An 18,533-nucleotide genomic window follows, 5' to 3' on the forward strand; every position below is an offset into this window, starting at 1 on the left:
GAAACATCTTGTGAATATGTTCAGGGTGCAGGTAAAATGTTACTTTTTGATTAATACAGTACTTGTGGCATGTTCCTGTAATTTCTTTCAGGCTTGTTGTATAACTAGCTTAAAAAGTGCCTGAACTGACATACATGTTTATCTCATCATGTCACATATGTACAGAGCCAAGCATACAAATAACTAGGCTGTGTTCCCTTTGTTCTGCCTGAGAGTTAAACATTCAGGTATGCACCTAGTGAGTTACTCTCTAGTCAGACTATAGCATAACCCTCACTGATAAGTAATAGCAGCCATAAAACTCTGGTAGCAGAGCAGCTTCCGGTCGCAGGACCAGGTGTAGCCAGCGGGAGTGGACAGTGTAATGTCTGCTCCAATGGTCCCCTGTGGTTCGGGGCAGATGCATTCCCCATGTAGCCTATGGCAGTAACGCATCTGCTCTTCTGGGATTTTTGCGGACTGCAAAGAAGTGCGTTCTTCGGATCCCACAGCTCCCTTATCTAAAATAGGGGCAGTTCACTGTTAGTTTCGGGATGAATAGAAAACGGACAAAAAAAAAAAAGGCCGTTCTCAGCTCAAATGAGAAAACAGACTAAAAACTGAAAAAGTCTGTTTAAACAGAATAAAACCTAATTCTTAGGAGGAGTAGGGTAGATATAGTTGATTCTCATCAGTTTTTCAGCTCAGGTGTGCTTTGAAACAACCTGTAAGGTACAAATAAAAAGAGAACTAGGCTTTTCATTTCCCCCTTGACCTGCTGGCTGGGACGCTGTTGCGTTTCACAGCTCACACCTGGAGGAGTCCTGCATTAGCACCCTCTTGCTTCTGTGCAGACATGTGCAGCACAGCCCCACTCTTACACAGATGGGGGTACGGCCACAGGAATATCCCCAACATGCTATTGTCAGGTTCAGAGGGACCCTAGGTGGGTACAGTGGTTGAGGCTGATCCGGGAAGCCCTCTAAATTATTCAGAAGCGTACCTTAACTGTGGTAGCTATTTTTTATTTTTCGTTACAGGTTCACTTTAAACGCAATCCTGAAGTGAAAACATTATGAGATAAGCAACTGGATCTACAGTATAGGACTTTCCTGGAATCCCTCAGTATTTTGTATTTAAAGGTTAAAAGCTATGTTTAAAAAAAACAAACAAACAAAAAAACCCTCAAGTACCTGAGACAGTCAAAATGTTATTTACCGTAGCTCTTATAAAGACAAATCTTGAACTTACTGAAATGTGTGTTTCTCGGCCACAGAAAGAGTTACAGCCTGTAATGACTTCTCAGTGAGAATTACTACAGTTCAACAGCCGAGAAACTGATACTTAAGTAGGATTGAGACTATAAATACATGTTTATCTCATGTCACATATTACTTTATTTACCTTTAAGCCTAGGTCACACCTTCAATTACGATTGGCCAATCACTAATCAATTTTACCACCTCCATGTAGGTTGAGGGTCAACAGATATAGCACACTTACTATGAACAGATTGTGTAGGTAAACCCTCATACTACATAGAGGTGGTAAAATTGGTCAGTGATTGGCTAATTATAACTGAAGGTGTGTACTAGGCTTAAAGTGAACCGAGCACCTTTTTTCACTCAGGACATTTCTATAGCCCATGAAAAATGTATGCCGACTATCTGTTTCATTATTAAAATAAACTTTAATTTTACCTTGTATTTTACATTCAAAGTTGTTAAATTGGCCTGTTTGAGCAGACCTGTCGACTGTCCCCATCCACAGAAAGTTCAGTAACCTCTAATTGTTTTATTGCGCTAATTACCATGGCTTTGAAAGCACACTCCTAATTATTCACCCTCTTTGCTGATGAAAGGCATGGTTTACCTCTTGGTAATTAGCGCAATAAAACAATTAGAGGTTACTGAACTTTCTGCGGATGGGGACGGTCGGCAGGTCTGCTCAAACAAGCCAATTTAACAACTTTGAATGTAAAATACAAGGTAAAATTAAAGTTTATTTTAATAATGAAACAGATAGTCTGCATACATTTTTCATGGGCTATAGAAATGTCCTGAGTGAAAAAAAGGTGCTCGGTTCACTTTAAGGGCTGGTTCAAAGAGTGCTTTTCTAAGCGCCAGTGATTTGAAAAGTGGTTTCTGAAGAGTGACGTAGCCCTGCCCCCTTTCAGAGACATTCTGTGGTGCTTCCGTGTCGCACTCTCTGATACAAGGAATGCCATGGCACTCATCTGTAAGGGGGTGGGGCTATGTCCTGGAAGCTGGGGCACACAGGGCTCTGGGGGGGTTGGGGAGAGTTGTTGGACCGTGCAAGTGATTTTAACTTTTTACGAGAAACTGATCCGTAGCATGTTTATTTGTTGGCTGAATAGTCTCTTAATGTAATGCTCAGTGCAATTTCAAAAAAATAAATAAAAAAAAATCATATTGTTGAAGTCAAAAGTCACACATAGTGAGGGCTTTACAAATTTCTGGTACTTCAAAAATTGTTTGCAGCGTGAACCAGTCCTTAAAGTGGACTTGAGCACAAAATTGTGAACCACCTTATCCCTCTCCAGCTGTTATCGCAAATTCTGTCTGTTTTAAGAAAGCAAGCTTTTGTGCTAATTCAGTTTGGAGTGAGCTTGAGATGTCTCCCAGGGCATCACTGCTGAATATATGCAAATTAACCATTGTTACCCTTAGAAGCTAAACACACCTACAGAACCGCTGGAATGCAATGATGTGTCAGCTTGTTAATTTGTACGGAGCCAGAGTAATCCAACATGCATACAGACTGTTTCGGATTGTTTGATCCTCATCAGTGCATGGCATAGATTACTTTGGCTCTATGGAGTAGGGCTTGTAACACCGAGAGGTACAGACTAACCAGCAAGCTCATGGTGAACCAGAACTCATTGGAGTGTGTAAGGGACTACAAGGGTAACAATGGTTAATTTGCATATATTTAGCAGTGTTGCTCTGGGAGACATCTCAAGCTCACTCCAACCTGAATTATCGCAAATTCTTTCTGTTTTAAGAAAGCAAGCTTTTGTTTTTCTTAGCATTTTAGTAAGGGCCCTTTTCCACCAGCGCGTTTGCGCTGGCTGAATCGCAAAACCGCAAACCGCTAGCGATTTTACAATCGCTACGGTTTGCTTTTTAACATAGGAATCGCGGTAGGTCATTTCCACTACCGCGATTCGCTTTTGTCGCGAACGCGCGGTGGAGCGATAATTGCCGCGATTTTGCTATGCAGTGCATAGCAAAATCGCGGCCGCAAACGTCGGGGGAATCGCCGGTTTTGCGATTCAGCAATCGCTAGCGTTCAGCGTGAACGCTAGCGATTGCTAGTGGAAAAGGGCCCTAAGGGGGCTTTTAGGACCATTGTAGTCCCTTACACACTCCAATGAGTTCTGGTTCACCATAAGCTTGCTGGTTAGTCTGTACCACCAGCTGTTAGCACTAATGGCAACTGTGACAGACTCTCCAATCCAGTACTGCCATTTTAAGACCACCTGATTTGTTTATGCAAATTTGTAAAATTTAGAGTTTAATGATTTGCATAGCCACTCTTATGCTACGTACACACATGCGACAACGATCGTTCGTTAAGAACGACGAACGAACTTTTAATTGATGAAAGAACGACCTAAGTAAAGGTAGTTTTAAAATGTGTGTAACGATCTGATCGTTAGAACAAACGTTACATCACAGAAAGCAACTATTGCGCCTGCGCATAAAAATGAAAAGTTCCATGGAGAAATAGTGAAATGCGCATGTCAAGCCTAGTACGAACGATCGTTTCCAACTATGTACTACTTTTGCAAACGATCGTCGTTGGTTAAAATCCGCTGAGACAGAACTTTCTTTTGTAGCGATTTGGCTCATTCGTCGTTTGCCTTAATAGTCGGTGGTTCGTGTTTTGTAACGATCGTCGTTGGTAAAGATCGGGGAACGATCGTTACAAACGACTATAGTCGCATGTGTGTACGCACCTTTACCCTCATGCTTGTGCCCTGTAATTGGATATGATGTCAGTGTGACACATTGCATGAGATAAGCACTCCACACTTCCTGGTTGTGTGCAGAGGGTTTTAGGCATAACCCACTTTAACGCATTCACCGTGCATCTAGATGAAAGTCCATAAAGAATCATTTCTGCTAAAATTCACAAATTGCTTTTGCAAAAGCAAAAATTATTTCACCATAAACATGCACATTGCAAGCAAACTCCCATTGACTCATTAGCTGCGGTCAAAAAAATGAAAACATTTGCGTACGAACGCAAATTTGAAAGCAAACATTTTTTTTCGCAATAAGTGTGAATTCTGCCTTAAAATTGAATATTTAGGGCAAGTTGCTGTTAAAATAGGTGTGGAGAGGTGAGAGATCAGGGCACTTTGCAAGCTTGGCCCTAGGTGTAATGTGTAAACAAGTCTGTAGCCCTTAGGATACAGTCCCCAAGTGCATTAAAGGACAACTGACCTGAGCAGAATTTGGGGTTGCCCTATTTATTTCCTTTTAATGCCCATTGCCCTTTAAGGATGAGAGGCAGTTATTTTCATGTGAAATTAACTTCTGCTATAGCAAGAAGGTGGGTAATGGTGTACAGGTTAAAGGACAACTGAAGTGAGAAGAATATGGAGCCTGCCTGACAGCCCTTTGGATCTATTTGGCTGCAGTAGTGGCTGAATTACAGCAGAGACAAGCATGCAGCTAATCAGGTCAGATCTGACAATGTCAGAAACACCTGATCTGCATATGCTTGTTCAGGGACTATAGCTAAAAGTAAAGGCAGAGAATCAGCATGACTGCTCGGCAACCAGCATTGCTTAAAAGGAAATAAATATGGCCACCTCCATATCTCTCTCGTTTCAGTTGTTCTTTAAGGCCCAGTGCACACCGAGCGGATCCGCCGGCCACATCCACCTGAAAATCCGCTTGGCTAATGTAATTGAATGGGCTGGTGCACACCGGCGGTTTGAGGTTTTTAGCAAACGTGCCTCCTGCTGCACGTTTGCGGTTTGCAAAAAAAAACTCAAATCGCCGGTGTGCACCAGCCCATTGAATTACATTAGCCACGCGGATTAACAGGCTGATGCGGCCGGCAGATCACATCCAAATCCGCTCGGTGTGCACTGCGCCTTTATCTCGTACTCCGCACCTAAAACCACTAGCGTTTTGTGGATCTGCTAGCGGTTTTGGTGTGCACTGGGCCTCAGTGAGATCTGCCCTGTTTGGATGCAAATGAATACAGCTTTCTGGAATACACTACCTGGACAATAGCGATAATCAATGAGATGCAAATATTTCTAAATTTGTGAATTTTTATGTAAATATATGCAGTTTGAAAATGGACCAATCAATTTAAACCTGGGTGGGACTTGATTGGTCCATTTTCAAGCTGCATGTATTTGCATAAAAATGTATATACATCTGCATAAACTCAGAAATATTTGCATCTCATTGATCATCCCTACTGCTCAAGCATCAATATTAAATATTTAACATTGTCTGCATTACTTAATGCTTTAAACATTGTCTGCCCTTTACTACTAAGGCCTCAATTCATGGAGCATTATCAAACGTTTATCAAACACTTTATCAAACGTTTGATAATTTACCTCATGCGTAAAATCTCACTAAGGTGTTATATATTTGTTAAACGTTTTATCGGTAAAACTTTCGATAAATATATAACACCTTAGTGAATTTAAAATGAGATTTTACGCATGAGGTAAATTATCAAAGGTGTTATATATTTATCGAAAGTTTTACCGATAAAACGTTTAACAAATATATAACACCTTAGTGAGATTTTACCCATGAGGTAAATTATCAAACGTTTGATAAAGTGTTTGATAAACGTTTGATAATGCTCCGTGAATTGAGGCCTGTGTATTAGTTCAGTTTATGAATATATAGGAAGCGGTTTGCCAGCTCCATATAGGGGTTGGATACAGGTGTATAAAATTCTGTATCATGCAGGTGGTCCAGTGTCTGCAACTGAAATGTTAGTCTTCTCTGAGTATTACAAACTTTTGCAGCAGTGTCAGGCCTGGTGCACACCGAGCGGTTTTTGAAGCGTTTCACAAACCGCTTCCGCCTGTGAAAACGCTTGGCTAATGTATCTGAATGGGACGGTGCGCATCAGCGGTTTGAGGTTTTTCGCAAACCGCAAACATGGGTCCTGCAGCACTTTTGCGGTTAGCAGAAGCGTTTTTGCCTCAATGTAAAGTATAGGAAAAGCGCAAACCGCTCTGAAAAACGCTTTTCAGAAGCGGTTTTCAGCAGAAGTGGATTTCCAGGCGGTTTTGTTACAGTAGCTGTTCAGTAACAGCCTTACTGTAACAATATATGAAATCTGCTACACAAAAACACTCCAGAAAATGCTAGGCGTGTTTAGAAAACCTCTCTAAACATGCCTAGAATCGCTCTGAAAATCTGCTTCAAAAACCTCTAGCGTTTTGCGGATCTGCTAGAGGTTTTGGTGTGCACTGGGCCTCACAGCAGGTTCAGAAAGTCACTGCAGCATTTGTGGTAACCAGAATGACCTCTAGTTCATAGAGGCTGGGATACCAAATTCTAATTTACAATACCCACTGACATTGGACCAAAACAAACACTATTACTGGTATAAGTGGAAGCGCACTGTATGCTTAGCACCACATTGAAAAATGCAAGACTGTACACAACTGTTAAGAAAGTAGAATTTGTCATTTTGCGCCTCAGTTTTAGAAAGCAGCACAGAGGTTCAAACACTAGCATCATGGGACCTGCAAAAATGTACTGATGTATACTTACTTCTGCATGTGTATGAATGAAGAGGAACAGATGTGCATAACACATGGGAAACAGCATATGCATTGCTATATTCATTCCTGTGTATACGTAAAATTGTAATATAAAGAACTGTGTTAGGGTTTAAAGCTTGCTTTTTTCTTTAAATAAGGAAATCTAAAGTAAATCGTACTAGAACGATGCTTTTGCTGGAAAGATGATTACTTTTCCTGACCTCCTCTGACTCCCCCATATCACGGTTCCACAGATGCAGTGCCTATGTAATGCTTGTGACAGTACTGGGTAGTAGTACTTCATGTTCCCTGGTAGGGTGGGGACTACTGCTTAGTTCATGTACAAGAATGCAAGCGAGTGTTAAAATGTCCCTCTGAATGCTACAGAGAGCTGTTATTGCTTATTGATGGAATCCACCTACAATGAGGGTCATATGGCTAGGTTTCAGCTTGTAGGACCTCTTCTGGACCGGTTAGTAGTGAAGTCATCATATGATGGTGGCTGACTCAAGCTGATGTCAGAATTTTTAATTTTATTAGAAGTTGTACCATATTCATGGTAAATTGTGTACCAGGTTCTACTTGAAAATCCGCCACAGAAGATGAAAAGAACCAGGATCTAAACTAATGAAAGATCTTGTGGCCATACACAAAACTTTATTTTAAAGAATTGTTTTCTTCTCCGGAATGCAAAATATAGTTGACCTGAACAATGTTTTTTTCCCCCGTGAAAAACAGAAACCATTTGTTTATGAGAACAGACAGTCTATTGGTTTAGGTAACTGTTCCTTTGTCAAACTCATGCTGTGTTCTAGCAGCTAAGATGTAGAGTCTATCTTGTAGTGCTGGAAGAGTCTCAGATTCGGGTGAGCTGGTGCCACAGACTGGAAGGAAGGATGCTTTCCACTTTCTCCATGACAAAGTTTAAAGGTGCAAATAGCGTGCTCAGGAACTGCAAGATAAAATACAACATAACATTAGCGCAAGGCACACTGCACTCTTCAAGACTGGCTTATTAGAAGTTCTGCAGGTAGGCAAACACTATGGGTCTGATTTATAAAAGTGTTTCAGCTGACATTTTAATTTATAGCTAAGTGATAAAAGATTGCACCCATCGTCTGTTGTACAGTAGGTTAGGAAGTTAAGGCTGGACTAATCCTGTCAGCTGAGAGCTTTATGGCTTCAAGGACAGCTGCCATGAGAGACATGGAGGCTGCCATATTTATTTCCTTTTAAAAAATACTAATTGCCTGGCAGTGCTGCTGATCTTTGGCTGCAGTGTTGTCCGACTTACAAATCTGAAACAAACGGTGCTTATCCAGATAGACTTTAGTAAAATCACTAGATCTGCATGTTTCAATGTATAGCTACCATAAAATAACCTCACCCAGCTATTATTTTCTAGACAGGATATCATTTATTTTTTTGGGGGGGGGGGGGGGTTTGCACCCATTCTACCTTAAATGCTTAACCGGTGTAGCTAAACACATTTAGTGGATGTTTAGTCTAAAGCCTCATCTACACGTGTAGATGAGGCGGCGATGTGGCTTATCAATCGAGCCGCTGATGCGTCTCGATTGATTCGGATCTTGCTACCGCCGATTCCCTGCTCGTTCCCCGTGAGGGGACAATGGCAGGGAATCGAGCGGAAGATAAGCGGCGCCGGCGGGGACGCGATGGGTACGCGCGGGGACACGGAAGAGGCGATCTGGCGGCTAATCGAGCCGCCGGATCGGAGCCTCATCTACGCGTGTAGATGAGGCTTAATGGTGTGTACACACTTAAAAGATCTTGGACCAATTTTAACACCTTCCATGTAGTATGAGAGCCATACTCTACACAATCTAGTCTATGGATAAAAACTCTTTGCAAGATGCTGCACACAAAGATACTGTACACATTCAAAAGAAAAGGTAACTAGTTATGTATTTTTTTTTTACTTTTCTTTCAAAACATTTTTGAGGTAACTATTGGGGAATGTGGGCGGTCAGGGGTTATATTAAAATGTAAAAGAAGGTAAAAATAGGTATTTTATTGAAAAAAATGTAGATGTAATTTTACTATTTGGCCACAAGATGTCCTCACTGCTGGCTTCCTTATAGGACAACTGTAGTGAGAAGAATATGGAGGCTGCCATATTTATTTAGTTTTAAACAATACCAGTTGTCTGGCAGCCCTTCTGATCTATTTGGCTGCAGTAGTGTCTGAATAACACCAGGAACAAGCATGCAGCTAATCTTGTCAGATCTGGCAATACAGATAAAAAAATGTCAGAAACGCCTCATCTGCTGCATGCTTGTTCAGGGTCTATGGCTGAAAGTATTAGAGGCAGAGGATCAGCAGGGCTGCCAGGCAACTGGTATTACTTAAAGCAGATCTGAGATGAAAAACAAGCTATATAAACAAGTTGCTGGTTATAGTTAATCTAAAGTTTAGATAGTTTACACAGCAAATATAGCTGCAAACAGCTTTAATAGAAAATTATTATTTCTTCCCGTGATATGACAGCAGCCATGTTGTTTGTAAACATTACACAGAGGCAGGCTTATCTGTATCTTGATCACTAAGCCTGTGAAAAAAAAAACTAACCCCCCCCCCCTCCTCCCTCTGAAATCAATGGCTAGTAACACCTTCTCCTGCCCAGACTGAGCTCCCATGAGCCCTTGCTACTGCCAAGGCTCTCTGAAAACCTATGGGCGTGGTTTATTAAGTTTATAGGGAATTAGAGTATTAAAACAAAAACAAAAAAAGTATTTGGCTTGAGGGATGCCCTATAAATAACAGGAAAGGAACACAATTATGCAATGAGTAAAAGTTCATCTCGGATCCACTTTAAAAGCAGAGCAGCAGTGAGAGACTGAGGGCACAGGATGGCTGCATGGGGCTGGTAGAAGCCCCAGGTAAGTGAAACTTTTTTTTGCCTGACAATTCCTTTAAAAGGAAATAAATATGGCAGCCTCCATAGCCCTCTCACTTCAGGAAGTGATGCGTGGTCTTTGTGAATGGAAGCACTGTCGCATGGATGGCTGCATTCATTCACAGGGGGACTTAGATCAATGAAAGGGAACTTTGTTCCTATTCATTGATCTAGCGGCTAACGATCGGCAGCAGTAACGACCATGAAGGGTGAGTAGGAACGTGCAGTAGGGAAGGACGTAGTATAGCCCCTGCAAGAAGTTATGGCATTTTGCAAGGACGTAGTTACTCGTCCTGGGGGAGGGGAAGTGGTTAAATGGAAATGAATTTGGCAGCCTCCATATCCTTATCGCTTTACATTTACTTTAACATTCCAGAACAAGAATATACAGGGAGATCATTTTGTATTAACTAGTATTATTATATTAATAAGTATATTTAAATTCTGAACTAGTAGAAGAAATTATTTAAACTACCAAATGTAAACTTCCATGTCAATTACAAGTATTTTCCTAGTCATGTCTAAGCACTCAGTTTCTGAACTTATTTTTAGCTGCATAGACTCCTTCCTTACCCAATTCAAAGAAATCACCTTTAAAGGGAATCTGAAGTGAAAATAAACGTATGTGTAATACAGCTAAGAAATAGAAGTAGCACAGATGTTGTTTCCAGTACAGGAAGAGTTAAGAAACTTCAGTTATCTATGCAAAAAAGCTTCACAGACTAATTTAGTCAGAGGGCAGTGCAATTTTCTGAAGCACTTATCTCAACTGGTTTCACAATTTTTTTGTTTGTTTAAGGTTTTTCTGTCAGGAAATTTAACAATTTCAGCCCGCTGGGATTTTTCACCTTATGCAGAGCAATTTTCACCTCCCATTCATTCGCTAATAACTATCACAATTTATTGATCTCTATCTTGTTTTTTTCGGCCACTAATTAGGCTTTCTTTGGGTGGTACATTTTGCTAAGAATTTTTTATAAATACATTTTAACAGAAATATTAAGAAAACAAATTAAAAAAAAAAAATCACTGTTTCTCAGTTTTCGGCCATTACAGCTTTAAAATATTACACACTACCATAATTAAAACCTATGTATTGTATTTGCCCGCTTATCTCAGTTATTACACCATTTAAATTTTGTCCCCATCACAATGTATAGCACCAATATTTTATTTGGAAATAAAGGTGCATTTTTTTTCAATTTTGCATCCATCACTATTTACAAGCTTATAATTTAAAAAATGTTTGTAGTATACCCCCTTCACATACATATTTAAAAAGTTCAGACCCTTTTTTTATTGTAATTTTTTTTTTCCATTAAAAATGTTATTTGGGTAATTTTTGGTGTGGGAAATAAACAATTAATTTTAAATGTAATACTGTGTGTTTATTACATTGAAAAATGTATGTAGATGTAGTTAATTTTTTTTTTTTTGTCCTTCGGACGGAAAAGTTTTTTTTTCAGAAAGACTGCAGCCTCTTATAAGAGGCTGTCGGTTTTTCTGCTGGGGACTTAGATCAATGAACGGGAACCATGTTCCCGTTCATTGATCTCAGGGCTACCGGGGAATGGCACGGGGGAGGGCGCCGAAGCACGGAACCGCAGCAGAGCAGCCGCCTCAACGTGACATAAATGGTTAAAAGGTCATTAGCTCTTCTCTGTTTCATCATTTAAAATAGAGTGTAATTTGTAAACTGCAAATATTACAGAATAATCCAATGTTATAGAGAAACAGTAGCAAAGTCTCATATGTTTATCTTCAGTTATATAGCTAATGTTCTATTAATGTTTCGGACTACACATAAAATTCATTATACTTCTTTTTTTTTTGCTTCAGTGTCACTTTAACCATTTCACTCTGCGGGTATTTTTCACCTTATGGACGAGAGGAATTTTCACATTTCAGCACTCCTCCCATTCATTACCCAATAACTTTATCTTTACTTATCACAACAAAATGATCTATAACTTGTTTTTTCCACCACCAATTAGGCTTTCTTGGGTGGTACTAAGGATTATGTTATTCTAAATGCATTACAATGGGAATAAGAAGAAAAAAAATTGAAAAAAGAAAATCATTTTCCAGTTTTCAGCTATTATAGTTTTAAAATAATTCATGCTACCATAATTAAAATCCACACATTTTATTTGGCTATTCGTACTGGTTATTGCAATGTTAAAATTATATCCCTAGTATAATGTATGGCGACAATATTTTATTTGGGAATAAGGTGCATTTTTTCAGTTTTACATCCATCACTAATTTTTAGTTTTAGGCCCTCTTGACATAGATATTTTTTCACGCTAAAGTCAGTAGGTGTATTTTACTATTTGGCCACAAAATGTCCCTGCTGAGCAAAATTCTATGTAGCTACATAGGATACAATGTATTGCTACATTGTAACTAGGGAAGTGATGCAAGGTTTCAATGGAAACCTGCGATCACAGTACCGGCAGGGAGATTAATGATTGGGAACTTTGTTCCCATTCATAAATGTTATTATCGGGTGGCGGAAATCACGGCAGCTCTATGTAAGAATAAACACCGTTTTTGAACAAAAACAGGGTTTATTCTCAGCGGTAATGTACGGATTGGCACAGTGGACTTTTGTCCCCTGCAGTCAGTCTCCCCCTGCTCCCTGTAACAGCGCGATCATGTGCCCGCACGATTGCCTGCAAATCCCCCAAACTGCAGCGAGTCCCAGCGGCTCTAGCAGCTGCCGCTGCGGACGTGAAGCTTACGTCCGCGCGGCATAAATGGTGAAATGACAAATGTGAAGAATATGGAGACTGCCATATTTATTTCTCTTTAACCACTTGATGACCCACCCTTTACCCCCCCCCTTAAGGACCAGCGTGGTTTTTAGTGATCTGTGCTGGGTGGGCTCTACAGCCCCCAGCACAGATCAGGGTGCAGGCAGAGAGATCAGATTGCCCCCCTTTTTTCCCCCCTATGGGGATGATGTGCAGGGGGGGTCTGATCTCTTCTGCCTGCGTGTGGCTGGCGGGGGGGGCACCTCAAAGCCCTCCTCCGCGGCGAAATTCCCCCCTCCCTCTCCTACCTGCTCCCCCCCCCCCCCCCCCCGGTGATCGAGGCTGCACAGGACGCTATCCGTCCTGTGCAGCCAGTGACAGGACGTCCCCTGTCACATGGCGGCGATCCCCGGCCGCTGATTGGCTGGGGATCGCCGATCTGCCTTACGGCGCTGCTGCGAAGCAGCGCCGTACAAATGTAAACAAAGCGGATTATTTCCGCTTGTGTTTACATTTAGCCTGCGAGCCGCCATCGGCGGCCCGCAGGCTATTCACGGAGCCCCCCGCCGTGATTTGACAGGAAGCAGCCGCTCGCGGGAGCGGCTGCTTCCTGATTAATCAGCCTGCAGCTGGCGATGCAGTACTGCGTCGCTGGTCCTGCAGCTGCCACTTTGCCGACGCACGGTATAAGCGTGCGGTCGGCAAGTGGTTAAACAATATCAGTTGCCTAGCAGCCCTGCTGGTCTATTTGGCTTCAGTAGTGTCTGAGTCACACCAGAAACAAGCATGCAGTTCATCAGGAGGGACTGGAGCTGCAGCAATGGATCCAAAGGACTTCTAGGGGCTGGAAGAAGGCCCAGGTAAGTAAAGAGATTTATTTATGTGCCTCAGGCATCCTTTAACCACTTGAGGACCTAGGGCTTTCTACCCCTTAAGGACCGGCCACTTTTTTTCCATTCAGACCACTGCAGCTTTTACGGTTTATTGCTCGCTCATACAACCTACCACCTAAATGAATTTTGGCTCCTTTTCTTGTCACTAATAAAGCTTTCTTTTGATGCTATTTGATTGCTCCTGCGATTTTTACTTTTTATTATATTCATCAAAAAAGACATGAATTTTGGCAAAAAAATGATTTTTTTAACTTTCTGTGCTGACATTTTTCAAATAAAGTAAAATTTCTGTATACATGCAGCGCGAAAAATGTGGACAAACATGTTTTTGATAAAAAAAAACCCATTCAGTGTATATTTATTGGTTTGGGTAAAAGTTATAGCGTTTACAAACTATGGTGCCAAAAGTGAATTTTCCCATTTTCAAGCATCTCTGACTTTTCTGACCCCCTGTCATGTTTCATGAGGGGCTAGAATTCCAGGATAGTATAAATACCCCCCAAATGACCCCATTTTGGAAAGAAGACATCCCAAAGTATTCACTGAGAGGCATAGTGAGTTCATAGAAGATATTATTTTTTGTCACAAGTAAGCGGAAAATGACACTTTGTGAGGAAAAAAAAAAAAAAAAAAAGTTTCCATTTCTTCTAACTTGCGACAAAAAAAAATGAAATCTGCCATGGACTCACCATGCCCCTCTCTGAATACCTTGAAGGGTCTACTTTCCAAAATGGGATCATTTGTGGGGTGTGTTTACTGTCCTGACATTTTGGGGGGTGCTATATTGTAAGCACCCCTGTAAAGCCTAAAGGTGCTCATTGGACTTTGGACCCCTTAGCGCAGTTAGGCTGCAAAAAAGTGCCACACATGTGGTATTGCCGTACTCAGGAGAAGTAGTATAATGTGTTTTGGGGTGTATTTTTACACATACCCATGCTGGGTGGGAGAAATATCTCTGTAAATGACAATTTGTTAATTTTTTTTACACACAATTGTCCATTTACAGAGATATTTCTCCCACTCAGCATGGGTATGTGTAAAAATACACCACAAAACACATTATACTACTTCTCCTGAGTACGGCGATACCACATGTGTGGCACTTTTTTGCACCCTAACTGCGCTAAAGGGCCCAAAGTCCAATGAGTACCTTTAGGATTTCACAGGTCATTTTGAGAAATTTCGTTTCAAGACTACTCCTCACGGTTTAGGGCCCCTAAAATGCCAGGGCAGTATAGGAACCCCACAAATGACCCCATTTTAGAAAGAAGACACCCCAAGGTATTCCGTTAGTAGTATGGCGAGTTCATAGAAGATTTTATTTTTTTGTCACAAGTTAGCGGAAAATGACACTTTGTGAAAAAACACAATTAAAATCAATTTCCGCTAACTTTTGACAAAAAATAAAATCTTCTATGAACTCACCGTGCTTATAACAGAATACCTTGGGGTGTCTTCTTTCTAAAATGGGGTCATTTGTGGGGTTCCTATACTGCCCTGGCATTTTAGGGGCCCTAAACCGTGAGGAGTAGTCTTGAAACGAAATTTCTCAAAATGACATGTGAAATCCTAAAGGTACTCATTGGACTTTGGGCCCTTTAGCGCAGTTAGGGTGCAAAAAAGTGCCACACATGTGGTATCGCCATACTCGGGAGAAGTAGTACAATGTGTTTTGGGGTGTATTTTTACACATACCCATGCTGGGTGGGAGAAATACCTCTGTAAATGGACAATTGTGTGTAAAAAAATCAAAAGATTGTCATTTACAGAGGTATTTCTCCCACCCAGCATGGGTATGTGTAAAAATACACCCCAAAACACATTGTACTACTTCTCCCGAGTACGGCGATACCACATGTGTGGCACTTTTTTGCACCCTAACTGCACTAAGGGGCCCAAAGTCCAATGAGTACCTTTAGGATTTCACAGGTCATTTTTGTTTCAAGACTACTCCTCACGGTTTAGGGCCCCTAAAATGCCAGGGCAGTATAGGAACCCCACAAATGACCCCATTTTAGAAAGAAGACACCCCAAGGTATTCCGTTAGTAGTATGGCGAGTTCATAGAAGATTTTATTTTTTTGTCACAAGTTAGCGGAAAATGACACTTTGTGAAAAAACACAATTAAAATCAATTTCCGCTAACTTTTGACAAAAAATAAAATCTTCTATGAACTCACCGTGCTTATAACAGAATACCTTGGGGTGTCTTCTTTCTAAAATGGGGTCATTTGTGGGGTTCCTATACTGCCCTGGCATTTTAGGGGCCCTAAACCGTGAGGAGTAGTCTTGAAACGAAATTTCTCAAAATGACATGTGAAATCCTAAAGGTACTCATTGGACTTTGGGCCCTTTAGCGCAGTTAGGGTGCAAAAAAGTGCCACACATGTGGTATCGCCATACTCGGGAGAAGTAGTACAATGTGTTTTGGGGTGTATTTTTACACATACCCATGCTGGGTGGGAGAAATACCTCTGTAAATGGACAATTGTGTGTAAAAAAATCAAAAGATTGTCATTTACAGAGGTATTTCTCCCACCCAGCATGGGTATGTGTAAAAATACACCCCAAAACACATTGTACTACTTCTCCCGAGTACGGCGATACCACATGTGTGGCACTTTTTTGCACCCTAACTGCACTAAGGGGCCCAAAGTCCAATGAGTACCTTTAGGATTTCACAGGTCATTTTTGTTTCAAGACTACTCCTCACGGTTTAGGGCCCCTAAAATGCCAGGGCAGTATAGGAACCCCACTAATGACCCCATTTTAGAAAGAAGACACCCCAAGGTATTCCGTTAGGAGTATGGTGAGTTCATAGAAGTTTTTATTTTTTTGTCACAAGTTAGCGGAAATTGATTTTAATAGTTTTTTTTCACAAAGTGTCATTTTCCGCTAACTTGTGACAAAAAATAAAATCTTCTATGAACTCACCATACTCCGTACGGAATACCTTTGGGTGTCTTCTTTCTAGAATGGGGTCATTTGTGGGGTTCCTATACTGCCCTGGCATTTTAGGGGCCCTAAACCGTGAGGAGTAGTCTTGAAACCAAATGTCGCAAAATGACCTGTGAAATCCTAAAGGTACTCATTGGACTTTGGGCCCCTTAGCGTACTTAGGGTGTAAAAAAGTGCCACACATGTGGTACCGCTGTACTCAGGAGAAGTAGTATAATGCGTTTTGGGGTGTATTTTTACACATACCCATGCTAAGTGGGAGAAATATCTCTGTAAATGACAATTGTTTGATTTTTTTACACACAATTGTCCATTTACATAGAAATTTCTCCCACCCAGCATGGGTATGTGTAAAAATACACCCCAAAACACATTATACTACTTTTCCTGAGTACGGCGGTACCACATGTGTGACACTTTTTTGCAGCCTAGGTGCGCTAAGGGGCCCAACGTCCTATTCACAGGTCATTTTGAAGCATTTGTTTTCTAGACTACTCCTCGCGGTTTAGGGCCCCTAAAATGCCAGGGCAGTATAGGAACCCCACAAGTGACCCCATTTTAGAAAGAAGACACCCCAAGGTATTCCGTTAGGTGTATGGCGAGTTCATAGAAGATTTTATTTTTTGTCACAAGTTAGTGAAAAATGACACTTTGTGAAAAAAAACCAATAAAAATTAATTTCCGCTAACTTTTGACAAAAAATTAAATCTTCTATGAACTCGTCATACACCTAACATAATACCTTGGGGTGTCTTTTTTTCTAAAATGGGGTCACTTGTGGGGTTCCTATACCGCCCTGGCATTTTACAGGCCCAAAACTGTGAGTAGTCTGGAAACCAAATGTCTCAAAATGACTGTTCAGGGGTATAAGCATCTGCAAATTTTGATGACAGGTGGTCTATGAGGGGGCGAATTTTGTGGAACCGGTCATAAGCAGGGTGGCCTTTTAGATGACAGGTTGTATTGGGCCTGATCTGATGGATAGGAGTGCTAGGGGGGTGACAGGAGGTGATTGATGGGTGTCTCAGGGGGTGGTTAGAGGGGAAAATAGATGCAATCCATGCACTGGGGAGGTGATCGGAAAGGGGTCTGAGGGTTTGGCCGAGTGATCAGGAGCCCACACGGGGCAAATTGGGGCCTGATCTGATGGGTAGGTGTGCTAGGGGGTGACAGGAGGTGATTGATGGGTGTCTCAAGGTGTGATTAGAGGGGGGAATGGATGCAAGCAATGCACTGGCGAGGTGATCAGGGCTGGGGTCTGAGGGCATTCTGAGGGTGTGGGCGGGTGATTGAGTGCCCTAGGGGCAGATAGGGGTCTAATCTGATAGGTAGCAGTGACAGGGGGTGATTGATGGGTAATTAGTGGGTGTTTAGGGTAGAGAATAGATGGAAACACTGCGCTTGGGTGGTGATCTGATGTCGGATCTGCGGGCGATCTATTGGTGTGGGTGGGTGATCAGTTTGCCCGCAAGGGGCAGGTTAGGGGCTGATTGATGGGTGGCAGTGACAGCGGGTGATTGATGGGTGGCAGTGACAGGGGGTGATTGATGGGTGGCAGTGACAGGGGGTGATTGATAGGTGATTGACAGGTAATCAGTGGGTTATTACAGGGGAGAACAGATGTAAATATTGCACTGGCGAATTGATAAGGGGGGGTCTGAGGGCAATCTGAGCGTGTAGGCGGTCGATTGGGTGCCCGCAAGGGGCAGATTAGGGTCTGATCTGATAGGTAACAGTGACAGGTGGTGATAGGGAGTGATTGATGGGTGATTGATGGGTAATTAGTGGGTGTTTAGAGGAGAGAATAGATGGAAACACTGCGCTTGGGTGGTGATCTGATGTCGGATCTGCGGGCGATCTATTGGTGTGGGTGGGTGATCAGATTGCCCGCAAGGGGCAGGTTAGGGGCTGATTGTTGGGTGGCAGTGACAGGGGGTGATTGATGGGTGATAGGTGATTGGCAGGTGATTGACAGGTGATCAGTGGGTTATTACAGGGAAGGACAGATGTAATTAATGCACTGGCGAATTGATAAGGGGGGGGGGGGTCTGAGGGCAATCTGAGCGTGTGGGCGGGTGATTGGGTGCCCGCAAGGGGCAGATTAGGGTCTGATCTGATAGGTAACAGTGACAGGTGGTGATAGGGGGTGATTGATGGGTAATTAGTGGGTGTTTAGAGAAGATAACAGATGTAAACGATACATTTGGGAGGTAATCTGACGGCGGGTTTGCGGGCGATCTAATGGTGTGG

At 41.9% G+C, this 18,533-nt stretch overlaps 1 protein-coding gene across 5 annotated transcripts in view; it reads right to left on the reverse strand.

Annotated features, from left to right (window-relative positions):
- Window positions 1-7,395: 7,395 nt before the first annotated feature.
- Window positions 7,396-18,533, reverse strand: part of LOC137561421 (suppressor of tumorigenicity 7 protein homolog) — a 197,258-nt gene continuing 186,120 nt past the window's right edge. For all 5 annotated transcript variants that reach the window (XM_068272719.1, XM_068272718.1, XM_068272721.1 and 2 more), the window contains exon 15: window positions 7,396-7,712. In XM_068272719.1, coding sequence (XP_068128820.1) covers window positions 7,617-7,712 — 96 coding nt within the window. In that variant the 3' untranslated portion in view covers window positions 7,396-7,616. The remainder of the gene's footprint in view (window positions 7,713-18,533) is intronic.

The sequence above is a fragment of the Hyperolius riggenbachi genome, chromosome 3 (genome assembly GCF_040937935.1).
Source record: "Hyperolius riggenbachi isolate aHypRig1 chromosome 3, aHypRig1.pri, whole genome shotgun sequence".
Classification (NCBI taxonomy): Eukaryota; Metazoa; Chordata; class Amphibia; order Anura; family Hyperoliidae; genus Hyperolius; species Hyperolius riggenbachi.